Source organism: Heloderma suspectum, chromosome 6, assembly GCF_057233095.1.
Source record: "Heloderma suspectum isolate Gila_16-S chromosome 6, 16-S_ref, whole genome shotgun sequence".
NCBI classification, from domain to species: domain Eukaryota; kingdom Metazoa; phylum Chordata; class Lepidosauria; order Squamata; family Helodermatidae; genus Heloderma; species Heloderma suspectum.
In genome coordinates, this window is record NC_139463.1 from 95994190 (window position 1) to 96010242 (window position 16053).

At 47.3% G+C, this 16053-nt stretch overlaps 1 protein-coding gene across 1 annotated transcript; it reads right to left on the bottom strand.

The window, feature by feature from the left end:
• Positions 1–3786: 3786 nt before the first annotated feature.
• On the bottom strand, positions 3787–14567 carry LOC146341928 (serine protease 27-like). The gene is made up of 6 exons (XM_084805264.1): positions 14516–14567; positions 12911–12937; positions 11013–11178; positions 5488–5765; positions 5213–5388; positions 3787–4020 (listed from the first exon to the last, which is right to left on the bottom strand). Exons 1-6 carry the CDS (start codon positions 14565–14567, stop codon positions 3787–3789), a joined length of 933 nt encoding a protein of 310 aa, XP_084661390.1.
• Between the last annotated feature and the right edge of the window lie 1486 nt (positions 14568–16053).

The following is a 16053-nucleotide window of genomic DNA, read 5'->3' on the forward strand; positions in this document are numbered from 1 at the left end:
TTCATGGCAGACTATAGCAGGGTGGTTTGCCATTGCCTTCCCCAGTCGTGACTACCTTTCCCCCAACAAGCTGGGTACTCATTTTACTGACTTCGGAAGGATGGAAGACTGAGTCGACCTGAGCCAGCTACCTGAGACCCGGCTTCTGCTGGGATAGAACTCAGGTCATGGGGAGAGTTTCAGCTGCAATACTGCCGCTTACCACTCTGCGCCACACGAGGCTCTAACCATCTGAAAGCCAGTATCAAACAAATGGGACAGTGCCCCATACAGCCAGACGCAAACAAGGACAGGGCTCCTGCACCATTAACCAAGACAGCCTCGGCTATTGGGTGGTATAAAATATATATATATATATATATATATATCATAGAATCATAGAATAGTAAGGTTGGAAGAGGCCTACAAGGCCATCGAGTCCAACCCCCTGCTCAGTGCAGGAATCCAAGTCAGAGCATCCTTGAATAATAAATAATAATTGTGTAGAAGAGGGAATTGTAGTAGGTGTGGCTTATCGTGCAAGCTATGCCTGTTGAAATCCCCTCTTCTACACAACTGTTAAAAGTGCAGGAGCTCTGCCCTCGTTTGCATCTGGCCACCCTAAGGGCCACTGGGTGGGAGGTTAGAGCACTTTCTCCTCCCTACCGTGATCCCCTGCTACATATAGCTGATTTCAATCCAGAGCTGGAAACATTAGGCTGTGTGTGAGCCTCATGCTTTTCTACATGAGGCTTTAAACCCGCATTTTTACTGAGGCTTCTGCATCCGGATTCTTTGCGGGATTAAGCTTGGCTTCTTTACATGTATTTTTTTCCGGGGGGGGGGGGTCTTTCTCTGCCTTTCTATACATTCCATTATACAACCACTAGGTGGTGCTGTGGTATAGCGCAATTACATGAGGCTTCTATAACGCTATTGAGAAAAATATCAGTCTTTCCTCATTAGGAAAAAAACACAGTAATGGTTACAAAACACAGGAGAGGCCTTGGATGATGATGATGATGTCATGTAAAGGATCCACAAACTACTGTCAGTGAGCAATCATGAACACACAGTAAAAGCCTCGTGTAGAAAGGCTCTAAATTTTTTCCTTATCTCTATCATTCTACCCGCCTAGAAACAACTGAGCAAAACATTCCTATCTCCCTAGAAACATAGTTGCAGCCTTTGACTTTTGAGTCTCAATGGCAGCCTTCCCCAACTAGGGCCTTCCAGGTGTTGTTGGACTACAACTCCCAGCATCCCCAAGCCAACCACGCTGGCTGGGGGTGCTGAGTGTTGTAGTCCAACACATCTGGTGGGCCCCAGGTTGGGGAAGGCTACTCTATATGGATATGGAAGAAGCAAAAACAGAATTCATTGATTGTGGGGTTGGGGGTTCAAGAAAGGGCAGTTATTTGCAAAACACATGCACATCAATTGCATTTGCGCAATTAACATAATGGCCCCGTCCAAAAAAAAAGTGACACAATGCATTTGACTGGTAGCACTACGGGCCCTCTGTCCGGAAGCACCCACAGAAAAAGGGCTGAGCTGAGGCTTGGGCTCTGGAAGCATTTTGGGGTGCTGGCTGCCTCTCTGGAGATCTGATGTGGGAGTGGTGGCTTTTGACTTCCTGTTGGAGTGTTTAAGCCGTACCTCCGCCAGTCCACCTATGCTGCATAGTTGTAAGTAAATGGAAATATTACAAAATGTCAATAAGCCTCCAGTGACGACTTCTCAAAACCAAAGACGGGCAAGTGCTGCACCCCCAGAACTTCTGCCCGCTTGGTGGACAGCCACCACCTTAGCCCGCTCACTCACCTTCTCTCACAGGAAGGTGTGGAGGACGGGCCCACTCTCACCACCACATCACTCAAAGCGCGAGGATGAGGCGGCTGCTCCTTCAGAGACCTTCTACGTTGCACCGACCAGACAGAGAGGGTGAGCGAGCAGACAGAAGCGGCGGCTCACGCCCTCCTGGACAGCACTAAGGGCCCAGTCCTCCCTGCTGTGGTGACCAGAAAGGGGAAAGAGAGAGGATGTAGGAGCCGCTGCTGTCTTCTCTTGCTTGCCCACTTCCCTGCTCCTCAGCCCAAAGGAGGAGGCACTGTGAGGGGAGAGGGGAGGCCCAGGGCACTTCCTGGCTGGGAGATCCCACCCCACCCCACTCCTTTCTGGGTGCTGCTGCAGGGCATGGGAAAGGAGAAGAGATGGCTTTTTACAGTTTGATGGCCCCTTCCCACCAATCAGCTAACATAAGAACATATGAGCAGAGCCCTGCTGGGTCAGACCAAGGGTCCATCTAGGCCAGCTTTCTGTTCACACAGTGGCCAACCAGCTATTGACCAGGAACCCACCAGAGGGACATGAGTGCAACAGCACCCTCCCAACCATGTTCCCCAGCTACTGGTGTACATAGGCTCACTGCCTCTGGTACTGGAGGTGACATAGAGCCAGCAGGACCAGTAGCCATTGAGAGCCTTCTCGACCAGGCAAAGCTACTTTCCCTTCAAAATGAAAGCGGCAGTGAAGCACCCTTCCCTCAAATCCATGTTCAATGTCCTGTGTCGCTAGGCCCTGAGAAGCGAGGGAAAGGTCCCCTCCTCTGCCGGATGCTGCCATTTAAAGGCTGCTTGTCCAGCCACAAAGTACACGCCTGCCCAATGCAGTGGGGGCTGGTGGCTCCGATGTCAGTGGGGCGGTGAATCCGCTCCGGGTTTTAAGTCAGAACCAGTCAGAACTCTAAAGGAGCCATTGGCTCCTTTAGAGTTCTGACTGGTTCTGACTTGAAACCCGGAGCGGATTCACCACCCACTGACATCGGAGCCACCAGCCTCCGCTGCCCCAATGAAGCTGTCCTCCTTCGCGCGATGCAAGCAGACATTCACCAGTTAAGTATGGAATTTCCATTTTAACGTTGCCTGCTTGGGATGTTTGTTTGTTTGTTTGTTTGTTTGTTTGTTTGTTTTCTACCCCGGCTTTGGGGTTTACTTATATTCCTTTTCTAGATACTTTCTCTACAAAAATGTCCTGCCCAGAAACAACTGAGCAGAGCATTCTGCCTGGAACGTTTGCTTCTGTCCGTCGTTTATTTTTGGCGTGTTAGCCTGAGTCCATTGTTTAAAAAACTCTGGTTCCTCCGTATGTTTCTGCTCCCGCTCATTTCTTGTTTGATTAGACCTATATGTCTATTGAACAGTGGTGTGGTGGAACCAAGGCTCACAGAGACGCAGCATCGGGACTTTTTTTTATTAGCAGGGCCCTGATATCATCTGACATCCCCCTCAGGATTCCCTCTTCCCTCTGAGCTTAGCTGAAATTCCTACAGCAGCTGGAGGGAAATGAATTTCCCCAGCAAGAGTACCTTGGCTTGTTCCCTGTTGCAATGACAAGTATTTGGGGGTAGCTTGGTCTTAAATGGGCTATGGAGACCCATTAGCTTTATAAAAGGCCTGCTCCTGGTGGAGATGAAAACTGCAACAACTGTTGATATGGATCAATGCAGCTGCCTGAATTGTTGGACTCTCCTTGGGGGCGTGGCTATGGGGACTGTCACGATGAGCGACTGCACTTGAAATTTTACCATTACACCACTGCTATTGAACAAGCACAGTTATAAAGATGGCAATACGGAGACCTTTCAGATGGTGCCGGAGCTCTTTCAAGCGTCCCTTGCTTAAAGCTCAGCCTACAGAGATCAACGTTTGTCCCTGCCCAGCTCTCACAGATGTTGATCCATCTTGATACTGAGACAGGATGGCTCTTCTGATGCACAGTTGGTGCAGTGGGTGAGCCTAAAGCAGGTCACAAAAGGAAGTCGGTCAAGACCAGGAGAAGGAGCAAGAGGGCAACAGGAACTGCGTGACCACTGGGGGCTACGTTCTGCTCCACAGTGTGCTGAATCCAATCCATGAAGGACGTGACCCGGGTGTAGATTCCAGGTCGACTGGGCTTGGCACATTCGAACCCAAAGCTCACTACTCCAGCCAGGTACCAAGTGCCGTTCAGCTTGCACACCAGGGGTCCCCCGGAGTCGCCCTGGAAGGAGAGAAAGAGGAAGACAGGGAGCTTCACTCTCCTGGGAAGAGAAGAGGTGTTCAAATGAATTAAGAATTTGCAGACCTGAAATTTATTGCATGAACCTATTTATTTATTTATGACACTGATATCTCCGGCGTCTCTACACCAGCCTAAAACCCTGCATTTAAAGGGGGCTTTCTGCTTCCGTTTTAAATGCAGGATCACAACGGACTCCCTTTACACGTGCTTCTTTTCCCCCACCTCTTCCCCTCCCCTTCTCCCAGTATCTGAGTCTTCCATTATCTTTCATTGATCTCGCGCCTCTTCTTGGCACTTTTCCTCTTTTCACAGAGGGAACTCAAGCAGAACACAACAGGGGTAATTCGATAGCTCATTATCTGCAATCTATTTAAAAATGGAACAAAGGGTGTTTAGTGCAGGAGATGCCTGGGATGATCATGGCTTCATGTAAAGAGCCTGCAAACTTCCGTGAAGGAGCAATCTCAATTGCAGGATAAAAGCCCCATGTGAAGGAGCCCCTTGTCTTTCTTCCATCATGGAAGTCAAGGCAGTGCCAACAGAGTTCCCAGGCAGCCTGTCAGGTTTTCAGATCTCACCTCATGCAAGCATTTTTCAAAAACCAGAAATGGTAGTTTCCAGGACTAGGCAGACACTGCTGCTGAAAACAAGTGTTGGTTTAGCCCTGATGAGTGCTGACTGACAAAGGGCTTCTCCGCATAGGTTTTTTATCCTGCAACTTCACCTGGGCTTCTGCTTCTGAATTCTTTGCAGGATTAAGATGGGCTCCTTCACACACACTTCCTGGGTTGTTTTGCAGAGAATTGGCTTTATCTGCATGTTCTCTATGCTTCATTATACAGCCACTAGATGGTGCTGTTGTTATAGTGCAACTTCCTCTTCACACAGACAAATTGAAACGGATTCGAGCTGCTTCTTTTTATTAGCTCATTATTTCCATTTCAAATAAAGCCACAGAAACTATCAGAAAGCTTGAGAGAAGTGCTGGGGGTTGATGGTGTCATGTAAAGGACCTGCAAACTTCCATGAATAACCAATCTCAATTGCAGGATAAAAGCCCCATGTGGAAAAGCCCAACATTCCTGCAATCCTAGCCTCAGGATGGTTCCCCACCTTCCACCCGCAATATACCTTAGCCTTGCGACACCCTGCTCAGGTATATGATGCTTACCTGACAGGTGTCCTTCTTTCCCTCGGGATACCCAGCACAGATCATGTCTTTGTAGATCAGCCTGTGGCCCTCTGGCATAGTGTAGCTGTCAGTTTTGTTCTGGTACATTTCGTCACACACCTCAACATCTATGATCGGCACTTCCAGCTCCTGCAAAGTCCGAGCCACCATGTTGACTGGTAAAAGAGAAGCGAAGCTCTGAGAGGAGGCACAGACTCAGTGTCACGACCTCCCACAAATACCTGAAACACCTGAACTGCCAAACACATTCTTACCATCTGGCGAGATCTGGCCCCAGCCAGTAACCCAGCATGCCATCCCTACAGGGAAGGGGTCAGGGTCCGAACTATTTGGAAGGCAGACGGGCAAGATGGTTCGGGAGAAATTTACCGGCTCCTCCAGCCTCACCAGTGCAATATCGACACTAAGCCCATCTCCGGCAAAATGTGGATGGACTATGATCCGGCTGATGGCAGACGAGACCATGCTGGGCATGGGTTTGGGCAGATCATATTCCCCCAGGTTGATTTGGTACTCTGGCAGATTCAGCAGCCTATGGGAGATAAGGAAGAGTAAGTGTTTAGTACTATGGGAAGGCCCAACTTCAATTCCTTGCTCAGCACTGGAGTTCAATAGGAAGCTTTTGGAATGACACTGTAGTGGTTCACATGATCACTGCACCCCAGCATGGCTTATTTAAGCCACGGTGGGTTGTGGAGCATGCTGGCAGCCATTTTGTATATTCTACCAACAGCGGGTTGTTGGCATGGTTTGCAGTGTCATCCAAACCTGGGTGTCATGGCTTGTTGGACAGGGAAACAACCCTCCAATAAGCCTACAACAGGCCATAGTTTATTGGAGGGTTGTTTGCCCCTCCGACAAAACATGCCACCCTGGTTCGGATGACAAAACAAGCCACAGCTGGGGCTTGAATAGGCCAGTGTGGACTGCGGTGATCGTGCAAACCAGGTCACTGTCTCTCAACTTAATCTACCTCTCTGGGTTGCTGGGTACCTAACGTGGCTTAATAATTGTCCAACACTTTGTACACTGAAAAACAATTATACCTGCTTGGTCCCAACTCAGAAGTCCCACCGATTTCAGTGGGATATGCTTCCATAGAACCATGTTTAGCAATTCACCCTAAAGCTGATAAATCAAGATAATTCCCATGATTAAAATAACATTGATGTGTTTATGGTCCTTATATAGCACTTTTTCTAAGTGGTCAAATAACACTTAGGGTTTATGTTGTGGTTTAGACACATACATTCTCGCAGTAGACTAGCCACTGACGCATACAAAAGAGGACACACAATTGCATAAAATGTGCATGTGCTAATCTATATGTTTAGGTGCAAATTTAGAAATAATTTGTTGTTGTTGTTCAGTCGTTAAGTCATGTCCGACTCTTCGTGACCCCATGGACCGTAGCACGCCAGGCCTTCCTGTCCTCTGCTTTCTCCCGGAGTGTGCTCAAGTTCATATTCATTGCATCGGTGATGCTATCTAGCCATCTCATCCTCTGCTGTCCCCTTCTCCTTGCCTTCAATCTTTCCCAGCATCAGGGTCTTTTCCAGTGACTTTTCTCTTTGCATTAGGTGGCCAAAATATTTGAGCTTCAGCTTCAGGATCTGTCCTTCCAATGAGCACTCAGGGTTGATTTCCTTTCAGATTGACTGATTGGACCTCCTTGCAGTCCAGGGGACTCGTAAGAGTCTTCTCCAGCACCACAGTTCGAAAGCATCAATTCTTCGGCGCTCAGCCTTCCTTATAGTCCAGCTCTCACAGCCATACATTATTACTGGGAAAACCATAGCTTTGATTAGACGGACCTTTGTCGGCAAGGTGATGTCTCTGCTTCTTACTATGCTGTCTAGGTTTGCCATAGCTTTCCTCCCAAGGAGCAAGCGTCTTTTAATTTCATGGCTACAGTCACCGTCTGTGGTGATCTTGGAGCCCAAGAAAATAAAATCTGTCATTGCTTCCATTTCTTCCCCTTCTATATGCCAGGAAGTGATGGGGCCAGATGCCATGATCTTAGTTTTTTTAATGTTGTTTCAAACCAGCTTTTGCACTCTCCACTTTCACCCTCAAGAAGAGGCTCTTTAGATCCTCTTCGCTTTCTGCCATTAGGGTGGTATCGTCTGCGTATCTGAGGTTGTTGATAATTCTCCTGGCAATCTTAATTCCAACCTGTGATTCATTCAACCTGGCATTTTTCATGATGTACTCTGCATATTATAAGTTAAATAAGCAGGGCAACAATATACAGCCTTGTCGTACTCTTTCCCAATTTTGAACCAATCCGTTGTTCCATATCCGGTTCTTACTGTTGCTTCTTGACCCTCGTACAGGTTCCTCAGGAGACAGGTAAGGTGGTCTGGTGCTCCCATCTCTTTAAGAATTTGCCACAGTTTGTTGTGATCCACACAATCAAAGGCTTTAGCATAGTCAATGAAGCAGAAATAGACGTTTTTCTGGAATTCTCTTGCTTTCTCCATGATCCAGCAAAGGTTGGCAATTTGATCTCTAGTTCCTCTGCCTCTTCGAAACCCAGCTTGTACTTCTGGTAGTTCTCAGTTCACATACTGCTGAAGCCTAGCTTGTAGGATTTTGAGCATAACCTTGCTGGCATGTGAAATGAGCGCAATTGTACGGTAGTTTGAGCACTCTTTGGCATTGCCTTTCTTTGGAATTGGAATGTAAACTGACCTTTTCCAGTCTTGCGGCCACTGTTGAGTGTTCCAAATTTGTTGGCATATTGAGTGCAGCACTTTAACAGCATCATCTTTTAGGATTTTAAATAGCTCAGCTGGAATACTGTCATCTCCGCTAGCTTTGTTGTTAGTAATGCTTCCTAAGGCCCACTTGACTTCACTCTCTAGGATGTCCGGCTCAAGTTCTGTGGCTATCAGGGACATTCAGATCTTTCCTGTATAGTTCTTCTGTGTATCCTTTCCACCTCTTCTTAATTTCATCTGCTTCTGTTAGGTCCCTGCCTTCTTTGTCCTTTATCATGCCTGTCTTTGCACAAAACATTCCCTTGATATCTCTGATTTTCTTGAAGAGATCTCTAGTCTTTCCCATTCTATTGTTTTCCTCGATTTCTTTGTATTGTTCATTTAAGAAGGCCTTCTTGTCTCTCCTTGCTATTCTCTGGAACTCTGCATTCAGTTGGGTATATCTTCCCCTTTCTCCCTTGCTTTTCGCTTCCCTTCTTTCCTCAGCTACTTGTAAAGCCTCATCAGACAGCCACTTGGCTTTCTTGCATTTCTTTTTCTTTGGGATGGATTTCGTTGCTGCCTCCTGAACAATGTTACAGACCTCCGTCCATAGTTCCTCAGGCACTCTATCAGGTCTAATCCCTTAAATCTATTCCTCACCTCCACTGTATATTCACAAGGGATATGATTTAGGTCATACCTGAATGGTTTAGTGGTTTTCCCTACGTTCTTCAATTTAAGCTGAAATTTTGCAAGAAGCAGCTCATGATCTGAGCCACAGTCAGCTCCAGGTCTTGTTTTGACTGACTGTATAGAGCGTCTCCATCTTTGGCTGCAAAGGACATAAACAATCTGATTTCGATATTGACCATCTGGTGATGTCCATGTGTAGAGTCGCCTCTTGTGCTGTTGGAAAAGAGTGTTTGCTATGATCAGCGTGTTCTCTTGGCAAAACTCTATTAGCCTTTGTCCTGCTTCATTTTGTACACCAAGGCCATGCTTGCCTGTTATCCTGGTTATTTCTTGACTTCCTACTTTGGCAGTCCAATCCCCTATGATGAAAAGGACATCTTTTTGGGGTGTTAGTTCTAGAAGGTGTTGTAGGTCTTCACAGAAGCGATCAACCTCAGCTTCTTCAGCCTCAGTGGTTGGGGCATAGACTTGAATTACTGTGATGTTGAATGATTTGCCTTGGATTCATACTGAGAACATTCTATCGTTTTTGAGATTGTACCCCAGTACTGCTTTTCCCACCCTTTTATTGACTATGAGTGCTACTCCATAATTACTACAATTTAAATACAAATACAATACATAAGAACATAAGAAGAGCCCTGCTGGATCAGACCAAGGGTCCATCTAGGCCAGCATTCTGTTCACGCAGTGGCCAACCAGCTGCCCACGGGAAACCCACAAGCAGGACATGAGTGCAACAGCACCCTCCTGCCCATGTTCCCCAGCAACTGGTGTACAGAGGCATACTGCCTCTGATAGTGGAGGTGGGATAGAGCCATCAGGACTAGCAGCCCTTGATAGGCTTCTCCTCCACGCAGTTGTCCAATCCCATTTTAGAGCCTTCCAAATTAGTGGCTGTAGGTCCAAATCTTGCTGTAGCAAATTCCATAGTTTAACTCTGCACTGTGTGAAGAAGTCCTTACTTTGGTCTGTCCTGAATCTCCCACCAATCAGCTTCACAAGATGACCCCAGGTTCTAGTATTTTGAGACAGGGAGAAAAATATCTCCACATTTTCCACACCATGCACAATTTTGTAGACCTCTACCATGTCTCCCCTTACCCTCCCTTTTTCCAAGCTAAACAATCCCAGTTGTTGTAACCTTCTCTGATAGGGGAGATGCTCCAGCCCCTTCATTGTTTTAGTTGCCCTTTTCTGCACTTTTTCCAGCTCTCCCCTTACATCACACCATAGTGGGGAAGGTGAGCCAGGTGAGCTGTATGTCTGCTTGTTCAGTCTGAGGTCCAGATGCTGTCTCTTGATGGGCAACTTCCAGGCACCTGCTCCTCTCCCACCCATATGGTCCTTTATCTTTAAACTGGACTTGGACTGGACAGCCCTTCAGACAGAGAGGGTGCCCTCAAATAGAGGACTTCCATTGGACAGCCCTTCTTACAGAAGTCCTCCATTAGGACTTCCACAAGTCTGCCCTCTGTAAAGTAGGACACCTGGCCACCCTACCTCCCAGTAATCCTTATAAGAATCCTGTATGGTAGGCTAGTGTTCTTATCTCCAGGTACAGAGGCTGGGAGAGTGGCTTGTACATCCATCAATTCTAGCTGAGCTGAGACTTGATCTGGGGATCCCAAAGCAAATGTTCTGAACCACTACACAGCCAGCAGGCCAAGAAAAAAGCAAGGAAATGCTGCTTCCACTGCCAGGGTGGTAGCATTAACCCTGCAATTGATGTGGGGGAGGAGAAGGAGGAGGAGGAACCAGGGGAGGCTGGTGGCTCCAATGTCAGTGGGGCAATAAATCCGGGTTTCAGTCAGAACTCTAAAGGAGCTCCTTTAGAGTTCTGACTGAAACCCAGAGCAGATTCACTGCCCCACTGACAACAGAGCCACCAGCCTCCACTGACAACAACAACAACAACAACCAAACAATATCACCCTGTGCATTCAATGCACAGAGTTTATCTCAGTAATGACATACACATCCTCAGTCATTTTTCTCAGATAATTTGGGGTACTTGTTTTTACCTGTTTTTAACCTATTTCACTGTGTGAACTTTACCGTGGGGGCCTTTTATTATAGGGCAGCATATAAATAAAACAAATAAATATTGCTTGAGAGATTCCCCATGACCAGTTCCCATAAGGCTACATAAGGCTACATCTGATGCACACGGAAATATTTTGTGGCCGTTTCAGGTTCAGAAAAACAACATGTTGCGTATGATGCCATTTTGGCAGTAGCGACACAGACCTGGGACGGTTTCTGAATTAGACTGATCCTGTCCCCTGACACTGTCCATCCAGCTCCTTCTAGTGGTGTGCTGCAGCCTGCATCCAAAGAGAGCAAGGGGGTGTCTTTTCAACACGATCTTTTCTACTCACCCTTCGAAGCAATGAGCTGCTGTCAGCACCCACTGGGATGAAATCAGACTTCCACCGCATACATGTAACCTGTTCTTCCGGAGGCTGACTTGCCACGGCCATTCCCCTTCGTCAGCCTTCTTCCCCCCAATGATCCGAGGAGAGAACATTTGGGGACGGCCGCAGGCTGCAGAGGAACCGGGAAAGGCATGAGACGTGGGGCGGCACGGAAGTCAGGTTGGTGATGAACATCTGCCACTATGCGGTTTCAGTGCCATTCCAGAGCAAACGCCAGCCACACAACATGCTGCATCTACATCTTTTGATCTGCAAGGGGAGGGCTGCACCATCAGCCCCTCTGTGGTGGGATGCGCGCACACGCACACAAGCACTGGGATGTTGCCATTTCTCCATGAGACTGCAACAAGGCCAGGGTGAAGGAGAGGGATTGCAAGGGGGGAAATATGACCGACTAGGATAGAATATTTGATTTGCCGGTTAGACTGACAGACTGCATTTTTTACATTCTGTTTCCAAATGTACTTCGAACAACCCGCCAGATCTAAATTTGGACTGGTACATTTCCATATCAAATGAGGTTGCTGTTTTGTTTGCAGAGTCTAATCCTCATGACATGTGCCATAGCAACTGTGGCACTGGACAGATATTGGGAGGGAGGGAGGAAGAAAAACGGTATGTAGGTGAAAGAATGGATAAATGAACAAACAGGCAAAAATGCATGGCAAAATGCAAAAGTATGAGTGTACTGATGCCCAGCGTCTAAGGCTGCTTCCAGACTTTTATTGTGTAATTGCCTTGCCCCGTTCACGGAATTTTACGAGGGGACGAGCCATTGTAGTTTTCCATATGTAACCCTCCTGTGTTTTTCTAGTGCTTCTTCCGTCTTCTTCTCTGTTTTTTAACCACAGAAAATCCATGAAGGACCGAAAGACAGAATAGCTGCACATTGCCTTTTGATTGGCACTGCTAGGAGCCATCTGTCTGGAAGCACCCTAAAGGCAAGATGGGTCATCCCTGTAAATAATTCCATCAAAATAAAATTAAACCTAGCAGGAGATACTGTGGGCAGACAAAGATGCAGAAGTTCTACTGGTGGGCAAAATGAGTGAATGGAGTGAGAGCTCACGGTGTATGCTAAGGTGCTCACAGTAAATAAGGGCTTATATGGAGAAATACTAGCATTTCTGGATAATGACAGAACTTGCAGGGACACCTAAAGTGCTTCTATCCAGAGGTATTGGGGGCTTGGGGCCTGTGCATTCAGTGCACCCAAGACCCATAAGCTGCACAGCTTATCCTTTCGGATTTCCCTTGCTCTGTACATGGCAGATGTAGGGGGAATTGTAGGCATCCGCACAAGGGAATCTGTTGCATTTTGATGTGAGGGGAAAAACCAGACACATTTTGAGACTCTTTTCTGATGCATGAGCTTTCTGCCCGTTCCTGGCTTTGCACTAAAACACAAAACGCACGGAAATATGCCCATCTTCAAACTGGCAAAACCGGGTTGCACCAGCTGTACCCCCACTGTTTTCTCTTAATTTATGATTTTGTTTGTTTATTTTTAGGGACAAGGTGTGGAATCAACGCACTTGATTCCCTCACAGGGCACCCACACAACAGCAGCATCAAATCTTTGTACTCCTATGTTTTCCCAGTGGGTCTGGAAATATGCCCATCTTCAACCTGGTGAAACTACCACCATTTTCTTTTTGTTTATTTGGCGGGGAGGTTAGGAGGAGAGAGACAGAGCTGGAGAGGTCTCAGGTGGTTAAATAGGGAGGGGTCGCCTTGTGAGTACAGGGAAATAGTAGAAACATTTCTACAAAGCACCCCTTGGAGATGGATCTCACCCCATTATGGGGTCCAGCTGTCCCTTGCCAGGCATTTTTCCTCACCTCTTTGAACAGAGTGGTTTTCAGCCCCTGCAACAGAAAAAGAGACAGAAGCAACATAATGCCAGGCTGTCGGCATACTAGAAAACGGAGACTAGACTGTACGGTTTTGCCTTGATGAACCAAGCATATTCTATAATGAGCCCACAAGAATTCCAGACGTGGTCAGTGGTGAAATGCAACCATGCCTGGGCAGGTATGGCAGGTCAAGGTAGGCCACTAAAAGTGAAAGAGGGGTGCCAAAAGGAGATTTCTTCTCCAGCATTGCATTGGATCTGTCCCTGAGAGGCGTGATTGTAAACAAAGCCCTAGTCTTCCCAGCATTGCATTGTTTAAATGGGGAGAACAAAGAGGTTAGACAAACCTCCCATGACACAGGGCTTCATCACACAGAGCTTTTATCCTGCGTTTGAGATTGCTCCTTCACAGGAGTTTGCGGGCTCTTTACATGAAGCTGTGACCCTGCTGTGACCCTCCTGCACTAAATGCCCTTTGTTCTGTTTTTTAATAGATCGCAGATAATGAGCTATCATATATCCCCGTTGTGTTCCACTTCTGTTTCCTCCGTGAAAAGAGGAAAAGTGGCAAGAAGAGGAGCGAGATCAATGGACGATCATGGAAGACTCCGATACGGGGAGAAGGGGGGAGGAGGAAGCGCATGTAAAGGGAGTCAGTGGTGATCCTGCATTTAAAACGGAAGCAGAAAGGCCCATTTTAAATGCAGGATTTTAGGCTGGCGTAGAAATGCTCACGGAGGCAGAAACTGTTTTGGTCCAGCTGAGAATTTGCCATGAGGCTTATTGCACAATACAAGAAAATCCAGAAATGTTGTGTATTGAATGGCAATGAAAAGGGAAGTCAAGATTCTCCCAGATTCAAAACTCTGGAAACCCCTCCTTAATTATACACATATCCCAAGTTGGGGTTACCACCACCCCTACATTCCTGCAGAACCACTGTGTGTTTATCAGCCATGTGGCAGGGAGAAATCAAACAGGTGAAACCTTCTCCATCATGGCATATCCATGCTAGGACAAAAATAACAACTCCTGAATGTTTGCCTGCTGTGCAGCTGCTGGTAAAGGCACAGCAACCCTGGCAAGGGAAGAAGGTGACACCTAAAGCTGAGCATATAGCTTACACTGCTCAAGGCACTGCATTATTATTCTGCCACCAGTGCATTTACCAGATGGACACCCTGATTCCCAGTGCTCTGCCTCTCAAACCTACTAGACTCATTCCCACCCAGCACCCCTCCCACTCTTCATAGAACCCAGGAGTCTTGGTTCCTTGTGCCTCCCGCTTGAACAGTGAGAGCCCAGTCTTACGGAACCCAGGCTCTGCGGTTTCTAGGACCTCTTGCTATGACCCACTGCCCTCTCCAAGAATCCTTGTTCTCAGATCCATTATACCACCTGATACTCACGAGACCCCAAGCTCCCCACCCGAGAAGCCAGGAGCCCTGGATCTTTCCTTCCAAAAGAAGATCAGAACTGGCAACTTAGGCAGGACCTAAAACCATGGCTAGCTCTGGAAGGATTCCCACATCCCTAGATGAACCACACATGCACGCGCGCGCACACACATGCACACACCCTAGTGGCTCACCTCTCAGCAATAGGAGGAGAAGCACGACCTGAGAACGGCAGAGACTCAGCATGGTCCGGGCAGCCCAGGGCAATCCTGCTCTGATGCCAACCAGGGAAGGAGAGCGAAGAGAGTGCTGGGCTCGTTTCATGAGGCCAAGCACCCTTTGGCAGGATTGTTGCAAGACTAAGAGGGCAGCGTCTTGGCATTGCCAATTACAGAAGAGGCTGTCACAGAGCTAATGAGGCTGCCACGCCACACCCTCAGGCACCCAGTGGGGCCAGCTCAGCTGCTTACTTCGGCCACTGGGAAAGCAAGACTCCCTAACCATTTCTATCCCCACCTCTGTCTCTGCCAGGCAAGTGGTGAGTTTAGACTAGAGTACATGAAAGGCAGTGTGTGTGTGTGTGTGTGTGTGTGAGAGAGAGAGAGAGAGAGAGAGGGAGAGATTTCATTGGATTACCATAAACCAGCCTTCCTCCAGATGTGTTGGACTGCAACTCCCAGCATCCCCCAGCCAGCATGCTAGCAGTTGTAGTCCAGTATGCTAGGAACTGTAGTCCAGCACAACTGAAGGGCACTTCAGCTGTCACAGTTTGTAATTCAAGAGAGAAAAGATGCACCCACAGAAACTCTCCACATTTTGAAAGAACTACACAGGCTGCTCCTTTGTTTCCAGGCACAATTCGAGGTGCCGGGACTGACCTTGAAATGGCTTGTGCCTAAGCCTTGAAATGGCTTGTGATTCAAGGGGCCAGGATTGACATTGCGAATAGGGTACTCGTAGGACCACCTGCTCCTGCTCAAATTCATTTCATTTTTATCACACTTTCTGGGGAGGCCTTTAATAAAACCCAGAAGTCACACCACCAATTCCCCCTCCTCCCAATTTTAGCCCCAAAAATGCCTTTCGTAGCCATTCAAAAACAGAAGCTGGCCAGCATTGAAAAGATGGAGGGCACGCGTCTTCTGCCCCTGCCCTGTAATTCAAGCATTGTCTGGCCATTAAAATTATCCTGCGTCATTTGTGGAATTTTACAGGGGGTCTAGACGATGTCATCTTCCACTTGTAACCCTCCCATCTTTTCCTGCTATTTCTTCTTACTACAGTAAATCAATTAAGGAGGAAAAGACAGGAAAATGTGTTTTGATTGGTAGCTTTAGGAGCTGTTTGGGGGCTTTTCTACATGCGGCATTTATTGTGCAGTTGTCATTCCCTACTCACAGTTGTTTATGGGTTCTTTAGACAATGTTGTGAATATCCAGTTTCACTTCTGTGTCTAACCAGCACTTTTGATGAGTTTTTTTAGAGCAGAGAAAATGTGGTTTAATTGTGAACATTGAAGAAAGTGCAGATTCCTCTTGTGTATTTGCACTACTCCGCTATACCACTGTGCCACCTAGAGGTTATGTAGTGGAAAAGCAGGAAAGGAAACGCTCCTCATGTTGTGCTCAGATGGAAGCACCCCTGGTATACACATTTCTCAGAGGCCAGGTCTACCCAAATCAGTAGATACCATGCCCAGCCTTGCCACCATTTAATCGTCAAATCTACCAGA